Source organism: Haliotis cracherodii, unplaced genomic scaffold (genome assembly GCF_022045235.1).
Source record: "Haliotis cracherodii isolate W230 unplaced genomic scaffold, xgHalCrac1.p SCAF_9, whole genome shotgun sequence".
Classification (NCBI taxonomy): domain Eukaryota; kingdom Metazoa; phylum Mollusca; class Gastropoda; order Lepetellida; family Haliotidae; genus Haliotis; species Haliotis cracherodii.
The window spans coordinates 18617150-18629627 of record NW_027266343.1 but is presented as its reverse complement, the minus strand read 5'-3'; the positions used below and the strand labels follow the sequence as shown (position 1 = coordinate 18629627).

At 39.3% G+C, this 12478-nt stretch overlaps 1 protein-coding gene across 1 annotated transcript; it reads right to left on the bottom strand.

The window, feature by feature from the left end:
- Positions 1-2239: 2239 nt before the first annotated feature.
- Positions 2240-11649, bottom strand: LOC139452756 (galactocerebrosidase-like). The gene is made up of 18 exons (XM_071234350.1): positions 11518-11649; positions 11013-11081; positions 10738-10801; positions 10256-10344; positions 9867-10031; positions 9201-9239; positions 7835-7968; positions 7215-7308; positions 6530-6567; positions 5880-6004; positions 5571-5710; positions 5268-5339; positions 4962-5051; positions 4564-4708; positions 4246-4429; positions 3233-3411; positions 2876-2955; positions 2240-2565 (listed from the first exon to the last, which is right to left on the bottom strand). Exons 1-18 carry the CDS (start codon positions 11647-11649, stop codon positions 2365-2367), a joined length of 2040 nt encoding a protein of 679 aa, XP_071090451.1. The 3' UTR covers positions 2240-2364.
- Between the last annotated feature and the right edge of the window lie 829 nt (positions 11650-12478).

The following is a 12478-nucleotide window of genomic DNA, read 5'->3' as shown; positions in this document are numbered from 1 at the left end:
AGAAGTGTGATAAGTGTATCAGTCTGGAAGGTATGTCCGTGTTCAATTCATATATCAGCCAGAGATAGGTGTTCAGTTGTGGAAGTAACTCAAGGCTAAACACACGCAAGGTGTGTGCATTTGGTCAAATAGGAAACGTCCTTCTTTAAACGGTCAAAATGTTTTCACCCACACAGTCGAATTATGATATTCTGAAATTTGCCACACATGTCAAAAGCTCATATGTTTATTTTTGTCCAGTTTGGTATAAGGTGTAGGGATGTTTGTTTAATTGGAAGATCACAGTAATTGATCAGGGACGACACTGAACCTGCAGAGGAGTAGAGCCTAGACATAATTTGGGTGTTGTAGGAAGAATGGTAGGCGGAATCGGTAGAATTAGTGATGTGGATAAGTTGTTTTGCCGTTGAAGGTAAGTGAACAGTGAGTATATGTACTCAATTCCCAATGCTGTTGACTGGTAAAGACCTAATAGACTTTTTAATAGATAGATAACATAGAGGAATGCGAGCGATTTAATAGTCCAAGGTCGTTTGTGTAAATCTAATTACTATCACCAACAAGCCATTATTGTCCTTAGCTTTCTAGTTATCAATGTCGACGAAGCTTATCATATAATATGTATGTACCCTGTGCATTATATTGTACAATGCCATTGTAATTCATGTACAATTCATAACATGTTGTATCATAACACATAGAGGAAGAAAGAATATGTATGAAAACGTAGAAGAGCTCAAACTTGTTTTTAAAGTTTTAGCATATGCTATAAGAATGCCTTAAATTTCATTGTGACATTGTCATCATACGTTGGAAATCCAAATGTATCCATATTAATATCAAGATAGCCCAGAATATGTTACCGGTATATTGGATGCTGCGCTCCCGAACTAAACTTGAGCCTGTTGCTATGGATTTCAGCCTTGTACTGTCAGTGGTCAGGTTGCGGACATGTTTCTATGTTGTGACTATTTACGACAATCTCAAGGGAAGAAATAGTATTGAGGGTTTTAATTAAGCCAATTTGTGAATGTGTGTAGTTGTTTTGACTTGAAGTAAGTGCATTCAGACGTCTATATCATTATATGAGATCATGTTATAGGTAGGTGCAAGTTGATAGTTCAGCCTTCACGAGCTGTGATATTGTGCGATAGCTACTACTGTACCAGCTTCAGCAGTTCCCGATTACTAGTTATCATCCAAAACTGGCTTCCACAGGAGATATCGCTTGGATGAGATCAAGCGATATCTACACTGTAGATATCGCTGCAATGAAATTACATCACAATGCTTTGCAGACCATTGTGACATCACTGGTTACCATGACGTCACAATCAAATGACATCACTAATGGCTCTGCTACTGAAGCTGTTTGCAGTACTTTTTACACTGAAGACACTGCTAATTACTGTCTACAAATTGAAAAAGTTGAAAGAATGATGTTGGATGATAAATAAAATCTCACCCTCGTGTCTTTTGATATCAAATATATCAACACTCGTTGATAAAAGTGGCAAAATTCCTCGGCAAGCCTCGGATTTTTCCACTTTTATCAACTCGTGTTGATATATTTGATATCAAAAGACACTCGGGTGAGATTCTCTATGTGACACAGTTCTCAGACACCACAGTCACACCGATAGATTAGCCTGTAGACCGTGCATCAACAATATCTGATAAAACACATTCGATCGTTCGTTCCTTCCTTCGTTTAACCATGATGTGTTCAAGTCAACATTTCAAAATAAATCAAATTCAATTTGTCTTTCATGTGATTTTTCTCATGTATTGAATTTTTTTCACACAGGACTTAGATTGGATAACCCGTAAAGATCCGGGTGGAATAGGTCTTCATCAACCCATGCTTGCCGTAAAAGGCGACTATGCTTGTCGTAAAAGGCGACTAACGGGATCGGGGGATCAGGTTCGCTGACATGGATGTTGCATGTCATCGATCCCAATTGCGTAGATCGATGCTTATGATGTCAATCACTGGATTGTCTGGTCCAGACTCGATTATATACAGACCGCCGTCTTATTGCTGGAATATGGCTGAGTGCCGCGTTAAACAACAAACAAACAAACAAACAAACAAACATAGCTCTGATAAAAAAAGACCTATACTTTCATAACATATATATTTCAGTCGTTTGATGGTATCATATTTAAATGCAATAAGTAAATCTGCTCCCATGAGTACACATCTTTGCAATGTTGCCTTTAAAAAATACTATGTACTCTCAGGTACTTTCAAGTAATGAAACAAGACTGGTATATATACACATAACTTGTTCGTTTATAACACTTTCAGTAACTCGAGCGAGTCACTTTGCCTTCATAAATAACACACTGAGAACGGCTATGTTAGTTGCTGCTATATTTTTTATGATTTAGCCGTTTGATTAAGTCCCATCCGTCTCTTGGGGGTAAAATTTTCAAGTTGTCGTAGTCAGCATATCCGAACGAACCAGTGCCGAGTCCAGTGAAGCCAATCTGCACAGCGCTTGGTATGGAGGAGACGTTGAACAGCTCTTGACCATTCAATGTCCCGATCACCGTGGAACCCTGGAAAGATGAGTTGCTCACTATGAAACGTTGACATTTCAATATAATTATGTAATTAGGTAATTATGTATCCAATTCTGTCGAATATCATGCTTGACAAAATGAGTAATGATAACAAATGTATGTTGCAACAAGATGAGACATCAATTATTATCCTTTTTTAATGTTCCAGTTTGGTAACAAAATATGTCACATGATCTATTGTAAGATGACAACAATATTCATTGTTTTGTTGAAACATCAAAATGTGAAACTATCATTGGTCTCTTTGTTTCATTTTAATTTCAAGTTGTTGTTTTTTCTGTCTCACCTTTACAAGTAAGCCAACATTGTTCCATTTTGTGCCACTGAAAGTATTTGTTCTCCCTGTTAGCAGTGTCTGATTCCTCTCTGAAACGGAAGTTTGCAATGTATTTTCTCTAACAAATTAAAGTATTCTTCGGCAAAAGATATGTAGCCAACACTCACTATCTCTGACCGAATACTCCCACATGCATTGGTGTAAACCCAACTGTATATCCCAACTATACCGTCAAAGATTTCTGACCGTAAGTTCCCTTGCTCCTGTGGCCATATGGATTTGTCAATTTTGTTTCATCAATCAAATCGTTTTAAGATGTTCATCTTGACGCAGGATCAGCCCTAACATTTCCAGGGAGTCACCTACCAAGGTTTGTTGTCACTTGATATGTTCCTGCTCCAGGGTTGATGAAGAAGAAGACACCAAGGCTGTCTGGCAAACTACACCCTCCTACACTGATCCTGGTTCCAAGAAAAGCTTCTTTCGCCGCACTCTGGGACAGGTCCTTTTCTATGCCTATGTCAGCCTCGATGTAAATGTCGCTCCTACAAACAAACAAAATATAGAACTTATGGGCAAGTGAAATATAAAACGTGAGCGCCAGGGAATACCATTCTCAAGTATCCAACGAAACTGACTCCTTAAGGCGTAAATGGCAAAATGGCGGTATAAGTTGTATGAATGGGTCACACAAATCAGTGATGACATCGGCTGTTCGCGAAAAGGATAAGAATGTCCTGCCCTACAATCGCACCTGCCACTCGCGTTATTTCCCAAATGAAGTACGTGTTTGTTTGTTGCCTGACGCCGCACTGAAGTTCCCCTGCCATGGGACGGCGGCAATAAAGAAACCAGATAATCAAGGATGAAATATAATAAATAGTTCAAATAGATTGCACTGAAGCTATCCTCCCCTTGAAAATATATTAATACTGTACTTAAAGCACCACACTGTTTCATTTTATAAATTTGCCATCAGTATATATTCTACAACTTTCTTTCTCATTATTAATGCAGCTAAAGGTGGAATAGGTATGACATGGAAAGCAAAATTAACACATATAGTTCATCTAAACTTAACGTTATTCCTCAATGTCTTGACATATAGCTATATCTGTTCATTCCCAATTTCTCAAATTATGCTTCTAGGTTTGTCAGCACAATACCCGTACTTGTGGGTTTCACCAAAGTGTAAACGTCTGAGACCTGCATCAGCTGTTTCTTCTCACATAATGCTGACACGCCTTGATATAACTGATATAAGCGGTGTTAACACCAAGTCACTCACTCATTTCCCAAATTTAATTTGATTCTTCAAAGGAGCAGATATAAAGATTGTATGTTAGCACATAACAAATAAAACACGTGTCATGACTCACCAATGATAGTTACCAAATACGGCTGCGGATAACCCTAAATCCTCTGCATGACACCACACCCACTTGACCGGATGTTGTACGGTCATCTGCCTGATGACCTTGCCATGGTCGCCTTGCCCACTGACCACTTCATAGGTTCCGGTCTGCTGGGCTATCATGAAGGGTTCTTGGAAATCCTCGTAACCTGGTCAAAGACATTCTCGTCAATAATATTTGCCGGTTTGCTTTTCACCTAAAACTCGATCACGCGTGTTGTTACAGAAAATTACATCAAAATTCAATCATCATATGAAGATGTCCGTTGACATTGACACTTACTTTCAAAATCATCAGTGTAGGGCAACGGAAAGGGTTTAGCTGGAGGAGGCGCATCCGGAAATGACCCTTTATGACCTGTGTTCAAGGTCGTGAACGTGTACACTTGATCTGGTTGGAGGTCTAGATTTAGTACTCCGTCAACAACCTGGAACAAACTCAAAACAATATGGATTGAAATGAAGAGTATAGTTTACGATTTTCGACAATATGGTATATAAAACATAGAAATGTGTCAGTGTTTAACAGGATTTGGAAATAAGTATTTTGGGTCTCCGAATGTAATTTTATGATGTACATTAATCTCAGGTTTACAATAGATAACAATACCCCCTCCCCACCACTACCCCTCGTGTGTATTCCACGTTAATTGCCAAATGTGTACAAAATGGCCTTCGCACCTTTAGTGGGGGTCTTTGCTCAAACAGAACAGATGCTCCCGTCGGATCAGTCAGTTGAGAAAACCAAACGTTGAATCTGGTCACGTTGCGCTACAAGAAATATAGTCGTGTTTGATATTTACATGATAACCACGCGTGACAACAAAGGAACAAAAATCAAACATCCATTTTGTGAGCTACAGAGCCTTAGTATCTGACCGACTAATTGAAACACTTCTAAACCGAGGACTACGTCAGCAATATATCCTTATATGACATAGTTTGATTAAAAAATGTGGCACAACTATTAATAATGATAACACTTACCAATGTTCCTTTCAACTGCAGGGTGACATTTTGAGGCTTCACCACTGATTCCGGCCCTGTGTAGTTTTGTTGCTGTAGAGGACAAATGTCACATGTTATATGCTAAGAGGTAAAACGATTTTTAGGTGTCTCTGATTTCTAATCTTTAAGTTTGACATACATCGTGACAACACTTTTAATTCACGTGCTTGCTTCACGTATGATCATTAAAACAGTGTGTATCTGCCATGCGAAACGTGTACATATGCTACTAATATTAGTTAGAGTAGGTATTATTTGTTAGCGCTGTGTCAGTGTACTTACCACAGTCTCCAGAATGATGGTGAAGTCCTCCCCATCAGGGCTGACAAGAGACACGAATGTCCCCCCTCCGGCCAGCCTGCCCACCCCTGCACCATGTCTCAAGTACTGCCAGCCAGGTTCGGTGAACTGAGCGGTGTGGGCTGTGACGGCATACAGAGACAGTAATATAAGGACGTTCTTTGTACTTTCAATCCAAACACCTATGCACAAAGGTTTTCAAACATATCTGGATCTATATGTTTTTTTATAATCTAGTTAAGTACTTACATATATACATCATTAATGTTTGTATACGAAAATTCATTTTACCTGCTAGCCAGACATACTGGGGAATTTCATAGTACCCCGACCACGGTTGCTCAGCATTAAGAAGGCCTGAGCCTATCCAGGGGAGTCCTGGATACCATGCGCTGATGATCGCCCATATGACGGTTCTGAAAGTTGTGGCAGTTGAGCCATATAATTCATTTTTATCAGCGAATACAGTCAGTCACGGAATAAAATATTCGGAAAGTATGATGTATTTAATTTGACAGGCTGAGAGTTCATAATCTTAAGTTACTTTGTTGTTTTAGTGGTTAGTAACTAATAGTTTAATGATATGTCTTTATTGACGATGGAGGGATAGTACACACAATGAAAACAACACGGATTTAAAATTACGATGATGGATTTTCAGGATTCAGTATTTTTCATAATACATTTATGAGCGATGGATCCGTAAACGAGAAATGAAAGATATAATCTCTAATTTGAAAGTAAGACTTTGAAAAGTCTCGAAAAATAGTGATGTGGTAAATATTGTCTTCAATACATAAATACCCAGCAGACAAACATGAACATTTTACAACATTATGTTCTTCCACTGAGAGGCTGGGGTGAGTTAACAATCATTAGTTGATGGGCTTACTTGCTGTTATGTCCAATTTGAATCATGATAGAAGATGGAAAGAACTTACCCTGACATATATCCATTGACATAATTTCTGTTCCATCGCTGTAATAGATGAGGGTAATTGCATTCAGGTTCTATTCGCCATATTAAGTTCCCAAGGTAAGCAGTATGTGTATTAAATTAAGGATGGCCCGATGGTCGATAACATGAGCAATGTTGTTTGTAATCAGCCAGGTCACACATTGTTGTTAGACATAACAGCATAAGTACCCTTGGTATATATTCAGTCCTGGAAAACTACAGTTGTTTGGTTGTCCAATGTAAGCATTCCAGATGAACAGCATAGCGACACAGTGCCATGAGAAGGCTTCATCCAAATGACAAACATCAACACGGGAAATTGAATGTCATCTGTATCACCGTTCGAAGGCTACATTGATAAATGACAACAATAATCAATGGTGACACTAATTAAAAGAGACTACGACTGATCAATAGTGACACTGACCAGTGGAAATACCTATCAATAATAACGTTTAGTATTAACGTGACACCAGTCAGTGGTGACACTAATAAAAATCTACGCAGCTGGGTTACGAAGACATGCAATGAACCAAGTCAACGAGTCTGACCAACGATCCATTCAGTCGCCTCTTAGGACAAAACATAGGTTGTTGGGGACTCACCCGGAATCCTCACGGGTCGCATATAGAAATACTCCATACACAGTCACGTAGAAGGTACACTACCATGTTTGATTTTACGGCATGATCTTCTGAAGCCCACAGTTGCTTCCCAGTATCAACAGCATACAGAGAGCTGTTTTCTTCGGGGTAGTGAACCCTGAAACACAAATTCCAAATATATCGGCATGATGCATTCTTTAGTATCTGTAAAGTATTTTAGAAATGGTTTTGCTACGAAAACTGTTTTGTCAAATGATCTTTGAGGGAGGCCAGAAATAACGACCTGCATTAAAGGTAGAAGGCGCCAGAGGCTGAGAACCATGGACATGCTGAACAGGTATACCACGTTCTACACAACAGGCTCCTTCTGATGTACCACATGTGATCATGGCCGCCAATCATCTGAATCTCCCCACCAAGTATATCCTTGTCAATTGATTACAGTAACGCCTTTCCGCAAGTAAAGTGATCAGTCTTGGCAATATCCCTAAGCTTTGATATTTCACTATCGGTCAAATTTCTAAATAACTGTAAGTCAACCATATAGCATCACCCAGGACCGGGTCATCTGGTATGTCTCCATCACAGTATGTGTCAGTTATTATTCAATATTATTCAAGGTCCGGGATAGCTAATATGTATCTGTCACAGCCCATAATAGTTATTATTCAATATGTAGTTACCCAATAGCGTATATAGCATCAGCCAGGACCGGGTCGGCCAGGACATCACCGGCAATGTTATCCCAGTGGAAATAGTCCGCTGCCACTATCCTGGTGAAGCTGCATCCGTGTGTGTCCAGCATCTTCCTCAGGGCCTGACCAGAATAGGTTACATCGTGTGAAATATAGGCACATGACACTAAAAGTACATTTACAACTTAATCAATTGCCACATGTACACCATAATGCATAGAAGCTTGCAAAAGGGTAGCCAAGCGGTTAAAGCGTCGTCGCTCGTCACGCTGAAGGCCCGGGTTCGATTCCCCACATGGGTACGATGTAAAATGCCGCTCGATCATTCACTCAAAGGAACAAGTCGACCCCCTGAACAAACTTGAGACTGTACAACCAGATCTAGAACAAGAGGCCATGGTTACTGTACACTAAAGTACCAGGAACAAATTTGTATGAACACCGTCTTCGACTTCGATTGAACAAGGGTTAACAGTGGGGATTGGGTGTTGCAGTGCTTATACACTGAAACCTCGTTAGTCAGAACCCCTTTAATCAGGAAAGGTTTTATTTCTAGATGTGTCTTTTTTATGGAAAGAGACATTACAATGTATCAATGATTAATAAATCCGCAAATTCGTCAATCCGGACGATGTCACGAGGAACAGTAGCGTCCAGATTCACAGGGTTTCAGTGTATTCGTGAAAACGCCACTTCGACACATGTACAGTAGGTGTTCACATGGGTGAGTTTATTCGACTGCTTCGACACAAGCATTACTTTCCTTTTTCACCCCAAGCTGTAAGCATCATTTGTGAATTGATTGTAAAGGATTACTACAGGATTCGACTGCTTAGATACCAGCATTAATTTCCTGCAGAATCATGTTTACAGTCGTCTGCAGCAGGCGAACATACATAAACAACTGTTCCACGAGCAAACCGTCCATCCCCGTAATTGTTATGTACTGCACTGATTTTGCAGATCCGTGAGTTTAGTTTTCAGCTCGTGAGGTTGGTTATGGATTAGTGAGTGAGTGAGTGAGTGAGATTTAACGCCGCTTTTAACAGTATTCCAGTTATATCAAGGCGTGTCAGCTTAATGTGGGAGGAATGCCCGATGCAGGTCTTAGACGTTTACCACTTCGGTGAAACCCACGAGCACGGGTATGGGATTCGAACCCAAAATCATAGGTTTCTGGCGTGCCCAAGGGACGCAACTCTGCACAGCGAATCGCGGCGCCTTAGACGACTGGGCCACCCGTGCCCCCTGGTTATGTATTAAATGTACACTGCACTACAGCCTCGATGGTGTAGGTTACTTAGATATATACTGTAACTGACTTCTATTACGCCTATATGGACAGTAACTGTACCTTTATGTAGGTTGTGTTATATGGACTCTCGTTCCATATCTGAAAAGAAAACTAAAAAATCAGAAAACTCTCTAATATTCAAGATGTCATTAAAAACCCTCAAAAAGCAATATAAGACTGCTAACTACCTACAAGGTCTTTTACTTATCGTCCTCTCAGCATGTTTCTAAGCCTAGGGTAGTTGTTAGAAGGCAATATGTTGGTGTAGGTCTCACCCCATTTGTCAGAAACTCTATTTTTCAGATACCTGCCACTTGCTATCACAAATGCCATTGTTGAGTTCTGACACTATCCAACGCTTGCTACCCAAATGGTAAAATGGATTAGTCTTACCTCAATTTGGCAGACACGTCATGAGAATATAAAACTTATAATAAATAGATGAAAGATTTCCATTGTGTTTCATATGCTGTAATAGCCACATAAGCAATTCAACAAGGTGTAATGTAATGTATTACTACATCAAAGCACATCATTTAGGACTTTGGGACCGACTATTAAGAGTCAATCCAATTTCTGTGAACACATAATCGGGTCATGGAAAAATGGCATAATGTTGTCCCTGACTAAAACATGCAATACGTGTAGCAGTTGGTATGTTTTCTAAATGTTTAGATTCGTAAGTAATAGATCAAGATTCGCATTTGACAAAAGTAATACACTTGCCCCAACATAGTCAATGGTGAGATTGTAGTGGGTCTTTGCTCCTATGACCCACTTGACAATGTACATGGCTGTCTGTTCAGGGTTGGCGTACACGTCCCCCGTGTCCCCTCCCACCCAGCCAGGCCACCCCCAGGGCAGGCCATACAGTTTAATGTTGGGGTTCCGCTGTAATGGAGAAGTGTATATAAATGTATCTATAAATATAATTGTTAAACAATATTAAAATGAACCAGTATTTAAATGAAGCGTTTTTGTTGGGTTAAGCGCTCATTGATAGTTATGTCTCATTTTTATGACAACAAACATGTTATCTTGGATTATATTTTATTTTCAATTTACCATTTCATGAATTGATTATAAGATTTTCATTTGATTAAAAGCAATCAAACCTTCTTTGCTTCTTGCATCAGCCACCATTCATAACCCCTCTGGTAATTCTCATCGTCTGGTGTTCGCATATGAGTAGATTCAGAGCCATCTGTTGCATGTTGTCAAAAGAATTGAACCAAGTTAAGTTCAAACGTCATGACTGTCATGTTAAAAGTGAAATATATATCGAGTGATCCCTAACAAAAATATTGAGTCAACAATTACTGTAGAAACATCATAAATGTCTTGCTGCGGTTGAATGATAAACATAGATTTATCCGTAGTTAGATAATGCACATATTATGCCAAGGTTGTATGAGGACCATGTCGGCCACAAAGTCACAAAGATGGCAATCGTATCTGAAGTTTGTGTGTGTATTTGTATGATCGGTTGTGTGTCATACTTCATGCACATGTTATGAGATCATGACTACACAATGTTCACCCTTAATGCGACGATACCTTCTCGGAAGGTACACCTGTGTCTTGTATTTGCACTTACCTGTACTCTGTGTGTCTCCGCCAATTTCAACCTTCAGAATGTGCAGCGACGCTCCGAAATTAGGCTGAAGAACACCATATGTCATCACGTTTGAAAAGTTTTCTATATAAATGTTTTTGACAAAGTAATCCCGAGGATGTAAAGACAAGTGAGTTTGATACGTGCATATGATAACATCAAATACTATGTCGTTGCTAACCTTCCATAAACGTCCAAAAAATGCGTTAAAAAAGTTCAAACATAAAAACCTTAAAACCAATTACAAAAACACTTACTTTGAATACATAGTCGAGGATTTCATTTCTTTGTTTCTCTGGGTAATTAACTAGAAGTTTAGATGTGGCCTGCAAAGAAAACAGTCGAATTTGTACACAAATAAGTACCAGTATGTATTCAACTTCAAAACATCTTTTGCAATAAGATCAACCTTAGTTGGGTGTAGATTGCCTTACTTAAGTAAATATTTAGAAAATTGCTAAAATGATCATGGTAGTCTCACATGTATGCCGTCATCTATATCAAATGTATACACTGTAATCAAATGACTATTAAAAACAAATATGAAAATGTATACCTGAATATATACAGGACTTCATACACATGCATGTTTCAATCATTGTCAAGAAACGAAAATATGATTTTTAGCATTCGACTAAATGAACAGAATAGATTCTTACTCACACTTTAACGATTTATGGAACATTGTCATTGAGGGAAATGCATTTTCAAATAGTGCAAAATCAGAGTGTTCACACATTAACTACATATAACAGGACTTACTCCCCCGCCACTGATTCCTCCAATACCATCAAAAAGCCTGCCTAGTCCACTTGTATCGTCCAGATAGTACAGGTCCCTCTCAGACAAGGCAGGGGAAACACACACAAGGATGACAAAAATATTCAGCATCATTGTTGAACATGAACTGATCGCTTCAGGGATCAAACCTTCTTTATAGATACCTCACAATATCTGGGCAACCTGTTTATCAATCTTCATTATCAGTGTACGTAAGAAGATCACAAGACGTGGTCAGGTAGTATTGATAATGCTAGTTGCTGCGCCTCTGTCCACTCTCCGGTTTGATGGTGCAACAACAATAACATTGACACAATACAAATGAAACCATTCAATATCTGTGCGGCCTATTTATCAATCTAGGTAAGAAAATCACAAGACGTTGTCAGCTGATACTGATCATGTTAGGTTGCTGTCCAGACGCCCCTATCTGCTCTACGGGTTCATGGACCACAGATGACAAGGAGAACAAAACAGAGGCATCCCTTCCTGATTCCATGCTGTACACTGATTATGTCCCTTCGTTTTAAGGAGGTCACAGTAGTGGTACACGTCTACATGAGTCACTTGTGCTCCTCCCATCTTTAGCAGGCATGTCGGGATATACCTGAACTATTGCTCAAAACAAGGTCTCTCCATCTCTTATCCAACTAAACCGTATCCTCATTGTAACTTAGACTTAACATTGTGGGAAAACGTTCACCAAGCGAACTCGTTTCATATTTACACATAGTACTCCTTTATCTGTCTTATCAACAACCCCCACAGAAGGTCGTTGTCACGTTTATCACATACACACACTGCATGCATGATAGGCCAAGGACACACTGACACACACATAGTTTTATCAATGCTATGTCAAAGGCCAAATCTCACAACCGAAATAGCATAAGATTAGCTTAATGAGTGTTGTCAATGAAGTAGTGAACTACATTTAGATTTA

Bases quoted from the DNA above. Each gene is read 5' to 3' on its own strand.
- LOC139452756 (XM_071234350.1), bottom strand. From the start codon at position 11,649: ATGATGCTGAATATTTTTGTCATCCTTGTGTGTGTTTCCCCTGCCTTG. The intron at 5,340-5,570 runs GTAAGTACACTG...TGTCCTCTACAG, and splicing joins CCATCATTCTGGAGACTGTG to CAACAAAACTACACAGGGCC. The intron at 2,566-2,875 runs GTGAGACAGAAA...TCATCTTTCCAG, and splicing joins ATGTTGGCTTACTTGTAAAG to GGTTCCACGGTGATCGGGAC.